Here is an 18166-nt window from a genome sequence, read left to right as displayed (position 1 = left end):
TGGTTCTTTCTTAGGGTTAATCAATTTAATTACGACGGTAACGGGGGGTTAATACCGGTAGGATTAATGTCCTTGTGTATATGAAACATCTAGACTAACATTTACTCTATGAAATCTTATATTACTCAATACCCTTCTTGACTCTTACAAAATACTTTTCCCTAAGCTGATTTCATATGAAATGGGTTTCAAAACTGTACCAAGCATGTGGGAGGTCGGACCTTGAATGTCGGCGTGACAAGCTACTTTAACCGCTAGTCTGTCTATAGACTAAAATCTAGTGTCTGAAATGAACATATCGTACATAAAAAAAACAGTTGTTCAGTTATCTTAATAAAAATATAATAAAAAGGAGCCCAGTGACTCTCTTCATTTTCATGATACTGCAGTGATCTAGACTTGCCAAACATTATAGACTTGCATGGTCTGTATTTGATATATATTTGTATCAGGGTCTGTAAGACAGACTGGCCTGTCTACTCCGCCACCCCATACACGTATCTAGCCACACAATGTTCACAGAAGAAACTTCACCATATCAAATAGAATAATTGTGACAATGGTATGTTAATGTTTCTTTGCTTTGATGGATGGATGCATATTTGTTAAATTACAAAATCGGAATTGCATACAAAGCCTCGGTATTACTGACTATAAATATTCTGTATCAACATATTGTAGTTACGTGCCTATTGCTACAGGCTATAAATTGTTATACGTTGGCTGTAAAGTTTGATGTGGAAAACTGTACACGTATACATACTTGTATTCATCCCAAGCTGTACATATACAATGTGTGACAATTTGTCCCAAACACTTACATAATATTTATGAATCAAGTAGCCACATGCTGATCTTACTCTCTCCTAAAACTCTCCTACAAACGTATATATCAGACTGCTTTGATGTAGATTTCGGGCAAGAAAATATCCTTCAAGTATGTTGCTAGGTAAATAGTACATTATAAGTTCCCATTACTCAAGATGGCCGCCCCCAGCGAATGTGGCATCAAAGCAAGATTTAGTTTTAGCATTATTGGAATTGTGTTCGGTGTATCCATATTTTTGACATTTGGACTTCACTACAAGAACTGGAACACGTCATTGTGGGGTTTGCTGTCGGGTATGTAGGTTGTCATCGCCCCAGTATTTCGTTACATATTTTGAACTCCGTCGGGGTAAAATATGTCAACAAAATGACTACGCAATATGGGCGAATATAAATGTAAGCAGTGTTCGTTGTTTGAACTAATCAATCAATCGGATTAGCAATACTTTCATATTCAAACGTCACCCATGACCCCTTCATGTTTGTTTTGGTAACTGAACGATGAATAATTATAAGGTTAAAAATTACCCCGCCCCAAAAGAATAACAACTCATCTTGTTACACTGGAATACCTTGAATACCTAGTTGACATGGCCTGTGTTCTCAGATGCTGAAATTTTCACGTGTTATATCTCTCAAAGATAACAGTCCATTGAGACTTCTAAAAGTGTTTTGTGGGAATGGAGCTTTTTATAAAAAAAAGAAGACTTTACTCACTTCCTAGTCCCAGCCAAACCAGCCTAGCTTATTTGTTATTCCTCGAGTGGGTCCATTTGTAGGGAACTAGTTAGTGACACTACCACATTACCTCTTTTGGTCATGCCCCACAGCTCAAAGTCTGAGACAAGGGCCGAAGGCCAGGAACTAGCCAACTCGGTCATTCCAGACATTTTTCACCAACAATTTAGTTTACTCTATGAAATATAAATAATCTTAGACAACCATTCAAAAGCACTGTTGTCACATTTTCAAAATAGTTTTAATGGTGATAATTTAAATATATGGTGGTGTTCATATTGTCGAGATAGGTGTTTAATGATAACTTAGCTTCAGTAATGTATAAAATGAATAAGAAAATTATCAGTTTTAGCGTGTGTACAAAGTAGCCAATGTATAAATGTACCATATTATCACTGTGAATGGGTTGCCCAATATCATTGTGAACAGGTCTGCCAAAAGTTATGAATGTGTCCCCATGTGTCCCCAACTATATTCCCACATGGCACCACAATTTGCACCACAATTTGCTTGTCAGAGTTGAGGCATGATTGTCATCCTGTTTCTCAGCACCACATTGGTGTTTGCAGGTACATTTGTATCACCAAAGTGGTAATTATCTAAAAGCTGAATTGTTTTTTGTTTTTCTGTTTAAAAAAAAGAAGTTTTGTATTCAATTCAGTATATGACATTACAGAGTTATACATTGATTAGCACGTCTTGTGGTATACTTATTAGGTATAGGTTACATACCTATACAGCAGACAGCAAGTCAGCAAGTTTAAGTTGGCTACAGGTGTACAGCTATGTTTTCAAATGGTGAAACAGGCAGGCTACATTTGCTACAACCTGCATTGTTACAATATCAGGTTCAGTCCAGTTGTTATATGACTAGAAGGTGTCTTGGTACGAATATTTATCAACATGTTATCCCTGATGACTGGTGTCATATCTCTCTTTGTTGACTTAAAAGCCTTACACATTTTGAAACATGTATGTACATTGTACTTTGAACTTTCCTCCCACATTAAGCAGTCATGCAATGATATGATTACCAAACTTTTGAAAGCAGGGCCACACATTTTTTATTTTTCGTTTCATAGGCCCAAAGCAGCTGGAAAAGAAATAAATTAATAATAAAAATATTTATTTTTATTTTGTTAGTAAATAATAGTAATATAGACCCTCTTATTCAACATAAAATGTCTACTTCACTATCAGTGATTCAAGAAGCCAGCTGTAATTTTAACTCCACGACAGTAAGACTTTCATAAATATATATAATGATTGACATAGTTAGTTATTTTTATTTTTACTTCGACCGACTTTGTGTGGAAAAGCTGGAATAAATCTGTGAAACATAAAAATTAAAATTGTGTGGTCCAGCCAGCTCTCTGACACATTCCTCTGCTTACAGGCATAGCAGCAGCATTGGCTCTGTTTGTCCACATTCAGTACACCAGGAAGGTATGGCAGACATTTCCCTACAGACTCAAGTACTGGATGTTGTTAGGATGCTTCATACAACTGGCGGGGGTCTGTGGCTTTGTGGCCTACATCACATTGGCTGTCACCATGGGGCAGGGTAAGAAGGCATTCACTTATATACCAGTAGTGGTAATACCTTTGTCCAAGAATACAAGAATTCATAATACTTTTTTATGGTTAGCAACTTCTTTTATTCTTTGTACAAGCTTTCAGAATTACTTCCTGCTCCTTCATCAGGTGAATACTTAGTAAGTGCAAATAGTACAAAATATATCACATCAGGTGAATACTTAGTCAGTGCAAATAGTACTATATATATCACATCAGGTGAATACTTAGTCAGTGCAAATAGTACTTTATATATCACATCAGATGAATACTTAGTAAGTGCAAAGAGTACTATATATATCACATCAGGTGAATACTTAGTCAGTGCAAAGAGTACTATATATATCACATCAGGTGAATACTTAGTCAGTGCAAAGAGTACTATATATATCACATCAGGTGAATACTTAGTCAGTGCAAAGAGTACTATATATATCACATCAGGTGAATACTTAGTCAGTGCAAATAGTACTTTATATATCACATCAGATGAATACTTAGTAAGTGCAAAGAGTACTATATATATCACATCAGGTGAATACTTAGTCAGTGCAAAGAGTACTATATATATCACATCAGGTGAATACTTAGTCAGTGCAAAGAGTACTATATATATCACATCAGGGGAATATTTAGTAAGTGCAAAGAGTACTATATATATCACATCAGGTGAATACTTAGTAAGTGCAAAGAGTACTATATATATCACATCAGGTGAATACTTAGTAAGTGCAAATAGTACTATATATATCACATCAGGTGAAAGCTTAGTAAGTGCAAAGAGTACTATATATATCACATCAGATGAATACTTAGTAAGTGCAAATAGTACTATATATATCACATCAGTTGAATACTTAGTAAGTGCAAATAGTACTATATATATCACATCAGTTGAATACTTAGTAAGTGCAAATAGTACTATATATATCACATCAGGTGAATACTTAGTCAGTGCAAAGAGTACTATATATATATCACATCAGGTGAATACTTAGTAAGTGCAAATAGTACTATATATATCACATCAGGTGAATATTTAGTAAGTGCAAAGAGTACTATATATATATCACATCAGGTTGAATACTTAGTAAGTACAAAGAGTACTATATATATCACATCAGATGAATACTTAGTAAGTACAAAGAGTACTTTATATATAACATCAGGTGAAAGCTTAGTAAGTACAAGGAGTACTATATATATAACATCAGGTGAATGCTTAGTAAGTGCAAAGAGTACTATATATATCACATCAGATGAATACTTAGTAAGTGCAAATAGTACTATATATATCACATCAGGTGAATACTTAGTAAGTGCAAAGAGTACTATATATATCACATCAGGTGAATGCTTAGTAAGTGCAAAGAGTACTATATATATCACATCAGATGAATACTTAGTAAGTGCAAAGAGTACTATATATATCACATCAGTTGAATGCTTAGTAAGTGCAAAGAGTACTATATATATCACATCAGGTGAATGCTTAGTAAGTGCAAAGAGTACTATATATATCACATCAGGTGAAAGCTTAGTAAGTGCAAATAGTACTATATATATCACATCAGATGAATACTTAGTAAGTGCAAATAGTACTATATATATCACATCAGTTGAAAGCTTAGTAAGTGCAAAGAGTACTATATATATCACATCAGGTGAATACTTAGTAAGTGCAAATAGTACTATATATATCACATCAGTTGAAAGCTTAGTAAGTGCAAAGAGTACTATATATATCACATCAGATGAATACTTAGTAAGTGCAAATAGTACTATATATATCACATCAGGTGAATGCTTAGTAAGTACAAAGAGTACTATATATATCACATCAGATGAATACTTAGTAAGTACAAAGAGTACTTTATATATAACATCAGGTGAAAGCTTAGTAAGTACAAGGAGTACTATATATATAACATCAGGTGAATGCTTAGTAAGTAAAAAGAGTACTATATATATCACATCAGATGAATACTTAGTAAGTACAAAGAGTACTTTATATATAACATCAGGTGAAAGCTTAGTAAGTACAAGGAGTACTATATATATAACATCAGGTGAATGCTTAGTAAGTAAAAAGAGTACTATATATATCACATCAGATGAATACTTAGTAAGTACAAAGAGTACTATATATATCACATCAGATGAAAGCTTAGTAAGTGCAAAGAGTACTATATATATCACATCAGATGAAAGCTTAGTAAGTGCAAAGAGTACTATATATATCACATCAGATGAAAGCTTAGTAAGTGCAAAGAGTACTATATATATCACATCAGATGAAAGCTTAGTAAGCAGGTAAGTGCAAAGAGTACTATATATATCACATCAGATGAAAGCTTAGTAAGTGCAAAGAGTACTATATATATCACATCAGATGAAAGCTTAGTAAGTGCAAAGAGTACTATATATATCACATCAGGTGAAAGCTTAGTAAGTACAAAGAGTACTATATATATCACATCAGGTGAATGCTTAGTAAGTGCAAAGAGTACTATATATATCACATCAGGTTAATACTTAGTAAGTATCAAGAGTACTATATATATCACATCAGGTGAATGCTTAGTAAGTGCAAAGAGTACTATATATATCACATCAGTTGAATACTTAGTAAGTGCAAAGAGTACTATATATATCACATCAGATGAATACTTAGTTTATGCCTTATGTGACAAGTTGGAATGTAAGTCATGGGGAAATTGTTTATATTCTAGCCATTACAAGAGATTGTGTCTGAGATCACTACGGCACTTGTCCTCCTAAAAGAAATTTATTTGTTGCATTGTTTAAGGCATTTTATTATTGATGCAAATATTCTTTCCTTGTTTTACCATACAGTGTATAATAACCTTCAACTTCCACTGTTGGTATTTGGCAACCTGTGTCTTCAAAGGAAAAATAGAATAACAAAAATTGCAGACAACATTGCTGGGCTTGATCTTATCTTGGGAACGATGATTGTTATCAGATAATATAAAAATCCTGCATGAGACAACAGTCGTGACTTCCCTGCCAATGAATAGTTACTTTTTGGTGCTGACTCCATGTGTTGAAATTAAGAACAGGTCATGCCGATGATTCCTTCATGCTGCTGCTTGTGTGGCAGTAACACCTGATTTAAATGAGATTGGTTCGTGTAATTCTTCTAAAAAATATTTCAGTGTGAAAGACAAGATTAGCAACAATAAGTATTTGATATTATGTACCTTTACAGTTTGTATTCCTTATGGTTTTTTTATGCTGTGAATGTAATTATGTAACAAATTACTAATAATGTATTTTATCTTCATTGAGAATAATCCCTCTTGATGCTGTGTTGTAACATTCGTGACCAGCTTGTGTTATTCCGGGACAAGCCGAATAGCAACTTGTGGCAATTTTTGCGACCGGGTTCCGTCTTAGCGCAAACGGGCATACCTAAACCAATTGTCAACTCGTTGTTTAATGGTTCACACACATTTCCCCGTATATTAAATATATTTCAGATGCAATTTAAAGCACATCTGGACATGCAGAATTATACAGTATGTTTGAACACATTTAACTGTGTCATGGGTATATTTTTAGATGCAAGACATGTAAATTCAAATATTATTTCTGAGGGATTCTTTGACAAAGAACTTGAAATCATATGCGCATTCTGATTGGTTTGTCGTATTTTCACACATAACATTCATCGATAGGGGGACGAGTCTTCTTGCAGGTTACGGACAGGGGCTAGTGGTGACGAATGGTGTTGTAAGGGCAGACATGTTTGCCTGCCCTCAGCACAACGGTGGGTTAATGGTTAGGTGTACAGATGAGCCTTCCATGGTAAGAATATGCCACTGGAAATAGGAAAACTACATTTACGAATTTATTTTGTAATACCAGAACAATCATTTTTTCTTTTAATAATGTGAAAAACAACAACATTAAATGTTCTGATAAACTGAATGAAAATAAATCATGAACCACACTCTGAAACTTACTTGGAAGTCATTGCGTCATTGTCAGACAATTGAAAAGATATTCCACAGCTATGTGTGGCAAGAAAAAATACATGTTAATGTGTTATTAATTTTTTGTTCATTTGACTAACCCTAGACACAGCTTCTAACAAAGTCTGTAAAATTAACATAAAAATATAATAATGTGTCCTTGTCGCCTCCAGTTTTCGTCATCAAGTTTGGTTTGTTTGTATGTTCAGGTCTGATCGTCTACGGCAACGGCTACTACCTGACGTCAATATGGTGCTTTATGACATGGAAATGGGGGTTTCTCCTCTTCTACTTCTCACGGTCATATAAACGATTGTACGGCGACATCTACACCATCCTCCCTCAAGATCCCAAAGACAACATCCATGGCTACTACTCTGACAGTTGAACGGGACAAGGGACACAGTTCATTTCCTACATGCTGAGGGGGAGCTGTTTATTGTACAAGAAAACACTGCTGGAAGCTGCACCCCTTGAGGTGTATTCTTCTCCTGCAGTGTTTTATTGTACAGACGCAGCCCCATGTGGTTTATTCTCCCTGCAGTGTTTTATAGTATGATAAAAAATGACCATGAGTCATTTATTGCTTATATGGGATATCAACAATATTTACAACCTCTTAAAGGATGTTTATACAATTTAGAAGCTTTGAAAAATATTCAACCGTATATAAACAATGATGACTCCCTGCATACAATTCCATCTCAGCAATGTTGGACAAGTCCATGTTATGAATTGGGGGGGGGGAGTTTAGTATTTTCTGACTTTTCTCACACTCATCAAAATGATGAAAAATGACAGTTAAAATAATCAAAACAATGAAAAATTGGTAAAGATCCTTTATGTAAAAACCCTCTAAAAAATAGCATCATCCAATTTAGGATGTCATCAAGTTGCGAGCGTATGTTGGAATTTCCAGAAATGATGTCATGATAGAACAATGTTTTATCATGAAATAAACCACACCTCGTTCTTCATTGTTCGTTGCGATTTATCGCAGAGCTATCTTATATATCAACATTTAACATGCCAAAGCTGCTCTATTTACAATACTACGACGTGGGAACAGATTTAACCAAGTATTCTCATATCAATGGTTGCCATTAAGTTTTAGTAGTGCTTGCCAGATTATAGCTTTGTAAATATTTACTTTTATTGCTTTTTATATTATTGGACCAATAGGAAAATATTTGAAGTACATCTTTACTTTGTTGACGATGTTATATTTTTGTGTCACTTGTCTCATATACCATCAAAACTATGTGTTAATACTTTACCTAGCGTTTGGTGTATAACCATCAAAATTATGTTAATATTTACCTATTATTTGGTGTATAACCATCAAAATTATGTTAATATTTACCTAGCGTTTGGTGAATAACCATCAAAATTATGTTAATATTTACCTATTATTTGGTGTGTAACCATCAAAAGTATGTGTTAATATTTACCTATTATTTGGTGTGTAACCATCAAAATTATGTTAATATTTACCTATTATTTGGTGTATAACCATCAAAAGTATGTGTTAATATTTACCTATTATTTGGTGTGTAACCATCAAAATTATGTTAATATTTACCTATTGTTTGGTGTGTCTCCATCAAAATTATGTTAATATTGACCTATTGTTTGGTGTGTAACCATCAAAATTATGTTAATATTTACCTATTATTTGGTGTGTAACCATCAAAAGTATGTGTTAATATTGACCTATTGTTTGGTGTGTAACCATCAAAATTATATGTTAATATTGACCTATTGTTTGGTGTGTAACCATCAAAATTATATGTTAATATTGACCTATTGTTTGGTGTATTAGCACAAAATGATATGTTAATATTGACCTATTATTTGGTGTGTAACCATCAAAAGTATGTGTTAATCCTTTACCTATGTTTGGTGTTCATCAAGATCAATGAAAGTCAAGAGAGTGTTCAAATTATCGACTCTACAAAATAAAATGGCACTTGTCTGTTCGAAATTATTGTAATCAATAAGGCTGATACTTAGTATGGATTAAGTACAGATGGACTCAAGTTCTCGAACAGGGGAGATAACTCATATCTTTCACTTCTGAAATCGGTGATGAGTTCACTCACCAATGTCTCTCGCTATAAATTGTCATCAGCTCGCTATGCATCATTGATCTGCAATGACTAATTATCTTTCTTCAATATACAGTAAACTACATTTAAAACTAACACAATTAAACAAACTGACGGATATAACAAACTTATTTTTTAGTTCTGGACATTTGCTGTACATATGCTTATAACAAATTATGATTATAGAGAGCTAAAATTAGTAGTCCCTTTGAGTTCATTACAACTGCAGTTTACTGTATTAGTATTGGGTTATTACCTTAATGCCACTATATAAGATCATATTCTCTACTTTATTAACAAAGTCTAAACCAAACAAAATCAGCCCGACCATCAAAGATTGCATGGTTTATAAGTTGAGCAGCACATCTCGGGTGGTCGGGCAGGTGGGTGTGTTAAACACTGTTGTGTGTGATTATACCAATTAAATCAGGTACTGGAGTCCGGGTTGAATTTCGAACGCGGGTACTTGAGTCAATTATTTTCTACCCAACAGAGTCCTTATGATCAATTTTGATTTCTTTGTCTGAGTCACTGCTGTGTGTCTTTGTGTTAATGTATGGTGCAGTTGTTATGGTGATGCCTGGTAGAAGTAGGATCAATAACGTATAATCCATTTCTCATGACGGCTTGTGTCTTTTAGCCAATCAAACGAGGCAATTCTTTAGCATCCTTGCATCACTCATGTTGTCAGTGCTATGAGGGATATTTTATTAATTGTGAAGATGTAAAGTCTTCCATTTGAATCATGATGTCAGACGACTGAGATGTCAGACGTGAGATGTCAGATGACTGAGATGTCAGACGTGAGATGTCAGACAACTGAGATGTCAGACGACTGAGGTAGTTGACTGAGTGAAGCAGGCAATACTAATATGATCCACAGGGTAGCTTCACGTTTGCTACATATGTATGACGATTTGTTACTGTGTGTACATGTGACTGCTCTATTAAAGTGACTGCAGTTAGTCCGGGCACATCATTCCGGAGCCCACATTCCAGACACTCCTGCTGGGAATGATGACATGTATGCAAAGGGACATTACTCTAATCTTGATTTGTCAATACAGAACTTTTTTAATCCAGACAATTTCAGTCGTAACGCTATCATTTGGATGAAGGGTTTTCACTGCATGTACTATGAATCACTTCAAACTGCTTCATTCAATCAACATGACAGGCCTACGCAAGTGTGACCTTCGTCCTGCGCCATGACTGGGGGATATAAATATGTTACTAAAGCCTAGGCAAGCCGAGATCAAGCTAAACAGAAGAGGAAGGGTTTCTTTTAGAGAGAAAAACAAAACAATTATTTTAAAGAAATGTTTACATAGACTATGTGTTAGTCTAGTGTGACCTCAGTTAGTGTATTTTAAGGATCCAAGTGTAACAAGGTCAAGGATGAAAACTAGGGAGGTTTGTTGATCAGAGATTCGACAGTATCGTCTATTGCACAGAAAGATTACAAAGGCAGCACCTTGTTATCCAATGGCTGAATTGTATATATATGATATTAGTTTATTAAATGTGTGTACTCGTCAGTTAGGGAACAACGATTTGAACATATGCTTTCCCTTTATTTAATGTGCTTGGGACTTTTTACTGACTATTAAACATTTTAGGAGGCAATTCAACAGTTTCATATAGGAGCAATCTTTTATCCTTAGGTTTTCAGATATTCAGATCACTCACTCATTGAGGTAAATTTACCATGTACATTTCTATCAGTTTGTTAAAAACAGATTATTCACAAATGGCACAAGACTTGTACTTATACACTTATACTGAGTCAGAGAATCGGTGTACCTGGAGACCCACCTTTTCTTCCATGACGATCAACTGTCTGTGATGTAAATAGCAGGTCATACCTACCTGGCAGAGATTATTCCAGGGTGCTGTGTACAAAGTGATCTTAGCGCTAAGGTTGTCGTTACTCCCATACCTTAACATAGACTTACGACAGTGGTGGCGCGATGGTTGTTTTGAACAACAGCACCCTGGATTGTTGGTGAGTCCTCCTCTGATGCTGACTTATTAGTGCTTGTCAGTAGTTGTTCTCAACTTCAGCTTGTGTTCATATGTCTATAAGGACTGGTCATTTATTATCAGGGATGTGAAATCTCCGCGGAAACGCGGAAAATCGCGTTTTTTAAAACAGTTGTCCTCGGAAAAAAATCATCTTCCTCGTAAAAAATTAATAAATTTTTAAAAAAAACACTCCGAAAAGTATGATCGAAAACCGGACAATTGCCGCGGATTGTATTGTTTTCGATCAGAGATTTTACCAGCATAGGTTTTCGGACTGGTCATTTATTATAGAGGTGGATTGGGGTTGTGGTGGTCTTTGTATTGTGTCATGTTTTGCAGACAACCCCGCATTTTATGTAACAGTTTTTCACAACCTCCCTCCCTAATTTAATGACCAGTCTCTAAATAAAAATCAAATTTTTAAATTTGAATTTAAAAAAAATAGAACTGTGTCCATTTTCATGGAAACACCCCACCCATTCCCCTTATGGCAAACAATGGCCATGTTTTTGTTATATTCTTATTTTTCTACCAAACATTCTGTGAAACAAGAAGACAGTTGGTCTTGGATAACTTGAACATGTAACTTAAGCATAATCAGTGTATGAGTTGATCAGAACATTCATAAGGTTTGTGGGGCCGGTTGGCCTACTCGTCTAAGGTGATGCGATTCGCTGTGCAGAGTTACGTCCCTTGGACATGCCAGAAACCTGTGATTGTGGGTTGGAATCCCGGTTTGCCCCGATTGTTTCCAGGTTTGTCAGCACATAACCGTGCTAGTTGGTTTCACCGAAGTGGTAAACATGTGATACCTGCACCACTTCAGGCTTTCCTCCCACATAAAGCTGACACACGTGATACGTCTGTTCAAAGTGGCATTAAACCCAATTCACTCAATCATTCAGGTTTGTCAGCTTATATTGATAAAGGCAGAAATGGCACAAGTTTGGTTTACAGGGAAGTTTTTTTATTACAGAGTCTTTCAACTTTGTCATGAGAACATCCAATCTCACTGGAATCCCATCTTTCTCTCTGATACTGTAGGCGTTGTTTCTGTTGAAAGATCTGATTTCTATGAGATTGGAGAATTTCAAGATGGTGTATCCTTCACTGAAGTTGTAAGTCATATTCATGGAAATATGTTGATGACATATTGATTTAATATCTTTTTTATATTGAAAAGTGTATATTTGTTTTTGTTGAAAATGTTTTATAGATATTTTGTTATGAAAGTAAAAGGTAGTGTTAGGAAATACAAATCCTTCTTGTTTCCACTTTATTTCCAAAAGCAGGTTTTGATTCCTGTATATTTGACGTGATAGGTTTGCTAGCTCCTTTCGTGGAAGTCGACCCTTGGGCCTTTGGTAAGACTCAAAAACAAAAGGGGAAAAGTTTTCAGGTTTGGGAAAAAAGGAATGAATGTTAAACATGACATACTCATGTTGTTGAAATATAAAAGCTAAAACTGTAAGTGTAAAAGGAGATGGTATGGTGACGGTTTCACGATTCACTGATGTATCAATGCATCACAAATTTACACAATACATTACACAATACACCTTCCTGTGTACAATACACCTACCTGTGTACAATACACCTACCTGTGTATTGATTCATTTTTTAAATCTGTGTTGCTTTACAAAATGTGATATTTACGAGGTTTTGCGTTTACCCAGTTTGATATCTACCAAGCCTTGCCTTACCGCCTATCACAATAAAACTGCTAAATTTGATTGCATAATACTGTCCAAAAGAGCCAAGATTAACCAGTCATGCTGCAAGTATGATGCTCATTTCTTATCCTGATAGAAGACAGTAGTGTGACAAGATGTGTGTGTGTGTGTGAGGCTTTGTAGTACTGTTGTAGGGACTAGGGAGCACAGGTGGCCCAGTCGTCGAAGGCGCCGCGATTTGCTGTGCAGAGTTTCTTCCCTTGGGCACGCCAGAAACCTATGATTGTGGGTTCGAATCCCGGTTCGCCCCGATTATGTTTCTAGGTTTGTCAGCACCATACCCGTGCTCGTGGGTTTCACCAAAGTGGTAAACGTCTGAGACCTGCATCACTTCAGGCTTTCCTCCCACATTAAGCTGACACACAGTGATATAACTGGAATACTGTTTAAAGCGGCTTAAACCCAACTCACTCACTCACTCATTCTGGACAGTGATGCAGGAAGTAACACCTAATACTATGGATGAGCATTTCTCAAATAGTTCGAAAGAGTTTGACTTTTGTTCTATTGTTTGTGGTGAGAAGAACATGGTTATAAAGTCCTATATCCACCACCTTTGTCAAATTACCTGTGAAGATCCGGGGTAGAATAGGTCTTCAGCAACCATGCTTGCCGTAAAAGGCGACTAACTGGATCGGGTGGTCAGGCTCGCTGCCTTGATTGATGCATGTCATCATTTCCCAATTGCGTAGATCGATGCTTTTGATGTCAATCAGTGGATTGTCTGGTCCAGACTCGATTATTTACAGACCGCTGTCATATAGCTGGAGTGTTGCTGAGTGAGGCGTTAAACAACAATCAAACAAACAAACAAAACCTGTGTCAGATGACCGAATCTTCTGCAAGCTTCTCTTATCAGTAGTCTATCAACATTTTTCTGTTCATATATATATTATAATTTAACTCCATGTGTGGTTAATTCTTTTGATGTTCTATATGCAATTACATTAGGTGTGATATTCCTGTTAGACTATATATTTTATATTTATTGTGTGTTGTGAGATGCTTTTACATTATATTGTTTTGTTGTGCTAAGGAATATATTTTGAAACTATCACAAGTTTCTTCAAGAATTGCATTTGCAAACTTTCTCAGTGCTCATGTATAAATTGATCAAACATTGTCTTTGGACAGACACTGAATAATTCACTGAGTTAAGATGTGTGTAAAAGCAACAACGAAGAGGTGTTTATCAAGCCACATGTTTGTTTGACCAAAGATCATATACGATCAATGCCTAAACTTGAAAGATAATCTGAAATATTTATATGTTGATGGCAGAAGAGTTTCTTCAATCAGTTCATGATAATCAATCAAATAATTATACAATATTTGCAGATATGAAGAGAAGAAGTAAATATTCATAGTTTTTGTGTGTACTAGTGCCACAACATGTTAGAAAGCTTGAGAAGGAGGCATTCTTACAACTGGTGATTCTGTATATATATCTAGTCCAGTCTATATGTTGCTTACTGATATATACAGCTAATTCATAATATTAATTCAAACCTTGAAAGAAGGCCAATGTCACAAGTGATTATTTTTATTTTTCAAATTGTAGAAATGTGTATTTTTTACGTTTCCATGGCAACAAGACTTAGGTTCTAAACTCTTCTTTTTTAACAATTTCCATGACAAGTTCCACCTCAGTTAAAAAAGATTAGGGTTTGTTTAGATTTAATTAGATCATAAATTCTGCAACAGGGGCGGGGGATATAGCCACCTTAGTGGCAAACTCTTGTTTTATTTTTCATTATCATATGAGTTGTTTACAAGGAACCTTTTATGGTTTGAACAAGTTAATGGTTGCAACCATATTAATGCTTTAGTCACTTGCCCTCTGAAAGCAGGCAGGAGTTGTCTCCCCTAGGACACTGGGGATAACTTGTGTATTCTATTCAAGGTTGTCTATCTCTGTATGACCAGTGTTGTACGTGTGGTGGTTTGTTTATGAGACTATTGTGACTGTATCCTGGTGGGACCAAATGGCTGTATGTCATCATGACAGAAATTCATGTACCATTGATTAGAGACAAATGTTAATTTTGTTATTAATTTTATATTCATGTATGTGTGTTACTATTCTCTGTCTTAGTTTAGGCTTTAAAAATATAAGAATTGGTTCTCAGGCAATGGCTTTTTTAAGATATAGTGTGGGTGGTGGCCTTTTTTGTTTGTTTGGTTGTTCAAACTAGTATGTAACCAAATAAACAGTTGTGTACCATCAACCAGGGAAGGGACTTTCCTACATAAATGTATTCTCGATGAGTAAAATACAGTATTTGACTACTGTTGAACTTGGAATATTTAAGGATTTTTTTTGTGTGTGTGGGGGGTGTTAATAGAAATCATAACAAAAAGTGCGATGAACTTTATGATGAACCAAGACTATTATTGTTTTTAGCCTTTGTGTCAAAGAAGTGAGTGAGTGAGTTGGGTTTAACGCCGCTTTTAACATTATTCCAGTTATATCAGGGCGTGTCAGCTTAATGTTTGAGGAAAGCCCGAAGTGATGCAGGTCTCGAATGTTTACCACTTCGGTGAAACCAACAGCTTTGTTACTTTGAATTAAAAAGAAAATATTTATGTGGCCAATCTGGAAGGGTTGCTCATGTTGCTGGAACTGGATAGGAATTATTTGCTCAGTGTTATTTGAATGGTCACTTTGTTTATTTATTGTTTTTCACAAATATATGCAATATTGGCCCCACGTGAAATGTCAGTGTTTGTTAGGGGTGTATTCATTCCAGATTCAACTTTGTGGAAAAGGAGATGTGCGTCTTGTGATTTCACAATTCTCGTTTAGTAATTTATTATAACACTGTGTCACCAAATGAGGTAGTTGTTGTGTTGTAAGACATTTACTTTTAGTATTGCCGATCACTAATAACACCTCCAAATGTATGAATGTTTAGTTTGCTTCAAACAGAGAGGATACACTGAGTCGATACTTCTTTGTGTTATTGCAAAACATACATTTTTCTACATAAACAACTCGAGAACATGTTTGTTTGTTTCTTTATTACTTTAAAGGAGGACCATGCTGGGGCTAATTGGCCGTCAGCCAACTGGCTTGAACTTCCTCAACTGCAACCTAGTTTTTGAGGTTACTGAAGGTTGAACTTAGTCCATTTTGAAGCTTTAAGTTCTTGTATGAATAGGACTGCCTCCTTGGCCTAGTGGTAGAGCTTCCACCCGGAGTCATACCAAAAGACGTTAAAAGATGGTACTTTTTGTTACTCTGTCTGGAGCTAGGCATTAAGGGGCTTAAACAAGGACTGGTCGGCTTGGAGTCAGTGGGGCCTTTATGTTAAACTGTGGCATAGTATCTAATGGTAGAGCGTATTCCTGGGGTCATACCAAAAGACGTTTAAAGATGGTACTTAATTCTTACGAAACTTCTACCTCTATTACATGTCTGCCATAGATCCTGTATTTTGGCTTCAATCACACTAACTAAAATTTTCAGATTTTCAACAGACTTCACTGTCAAATACACACAACTAGTTGTCGCCAAGTAGTCTAGTAACTACTCAAGCAATGACGTCATAATGACAGCACGCTCACTTTTTTCCTGTGTGTGCTTGAGTCAACACCTACTATAGTAGTAGTGACAATCTAGCACCTGTTAGTAGGTCACATTAACCTAAGAATATTCTAATAAGATTGCTATAACAACAGACATATAAATAAATAATAGATTTCGAGTAATAGTGCTGCTGGAAGAGACTACACGCACGTGAGTATAGGTGGTCTTGGGTTTGTGAGGTTGCCATGCAGTCTCCTAACACCCCTGGGTGTAAGAAGTGTGGTCGTTTTATGATCACAGGAGATCCTCATATAAAATGCACTAAGTGCAGAGGGAAGACCTGCACCTTGGAGAAGAGATGTGATCAATGCATCCATACATCTGAAGAGATCTTCTCCAAGATATCAGTGGCAGTGACTAAGGCCAACAGGAGAGAGGCGGCAAAGAAGAAAGTTGAAAAGATCACCACTGATAAATCACTGTCTACCCCAGCGCCTCCCTCTCCAGCGACCCCATCATCTCCTGCACTCGCCATGAGTTTCCTACAACAGCTATTGAAAGAACAGCTGGAGATGATGAAGGATATGCTAGAAGCTATGCTGTCCAATATGAATGCTAAGATCGAGACAATAGCTCTGGCAAAGACTACCAGATCTTCATCCACGGCCAGGGGCCAGACTGAACAAGAGCTGCAAGCTCAGCCGCACTGTCAGCCCACGGACCACGGCGTTGCTCCCGGTCGTCAACCCATGGACCAGTCACGTAGCTAGCTAGCACAGAGAACAATACTGACAGGAGCCGCACGGTATCCATGGACAGGCCGTCCACGGCAACAAAGTCAGCCAGCCACCGTATGGCCCCATGGGCCTGCCTCCCACGACTGATAAGCTGTCCAGCCAGCCAACCGTGAAGAAACCAAACGGCCACCACACAGACTCCACGTGCCAGCCACCCACGGCTACCTAGTCTACCGACCACGGCTTACCATTTGACCATCCAATGGGCCAGCCAGCCAAGAGAACAGCCACGGCATGGCTACCGTTACGCATGTGTTACAAGCCTCATGGAGACATGTCATACCGGAGTCATGGTCACCGGAGGGTGACGAGCCTTACAGGGCAGAAGCTGAGGTATGATTATAGCCCACCCCCCAGAGGAGATACCCCAGGCTACTCAGACCAGAAGCAGGAGGTTTGGAGGAGCTTGACAACTCACCCCAAAGAGATTACAGCGAAGACTACACTTTTGTGGAACTTATAGAAGAGCTTAACCACCTTATGCATATACTTTGGCCACATGTGACAGAGGATTCACCACCCCAGATGCCGGAATACAGGGGATGTCATGCGCCTGCTCCATCTCAGCATATTCATCGCAGGCAAGGTCGTAGACCAATTGACGGATAACATCCATCGACTCAAACACGATGAACCACCTATGAAACGGAAGTTATACAAGACGCACGATGCTACACTTCCGGAGTTCCAACATTTCAATGAAGATTGTTATCAATTAGTGTGCAATCCTGACATGAACGTCACATTATCAGCATTACGTTTCAAGGATTTAGTATCGGTTGCCAGATACTCCATAGATATCGGGGCATATATAAATTGGTTGAAGCCGGAATCA

The 18166-nt window shown here is 36.7% G+C and overlaps 1 protein-coding gene across 1 annotated transcript; it reads left to right on the top strand.

Annotated features, from left to right (window-relative positions):
- Nucleotides 1–977: 977 nt before the first annotated feature.
- LOC124135871 (heme transporter hrg1-A-like) lies at nt 978–12725 on the top strand. Its single transcript, XM_046501525.2, has 3 exons — nt 978–1122; nt 2963–3130; nt 7349–12725. Exons 1-3 carry the CDS (start codon nt 984–986, stop codon nt 7525–7527), a joined length of 486 nt encoding a protein of 161 aa, XP_046357481.1. The 5' UTR covers nt 978–983; the 3' UTR covers nt 7528–12725.
- Nucleotides 12726–18166: the final 5441 nt, after the last annotated feature.

The sequence above is a fragment of the Haliotis rufescens genome, unplaced genomic scaffold (assembly GCF_023055435.1).
Source record: "Haliotis rufescens isolate VD_foot unplaced genomic scaffold, xgHalRufe1.0.p SCAF_4, whole genome shotgun sequence".
NCBI lineage: Eukaryota > Metazoa > Mollusca > Gastropoda > Lepetellida > Haliotidae > Haliotis > Haliotis rufescens.
This window is presented reverse-complemented; position numbering and strand designations above follow the sequence as displayed.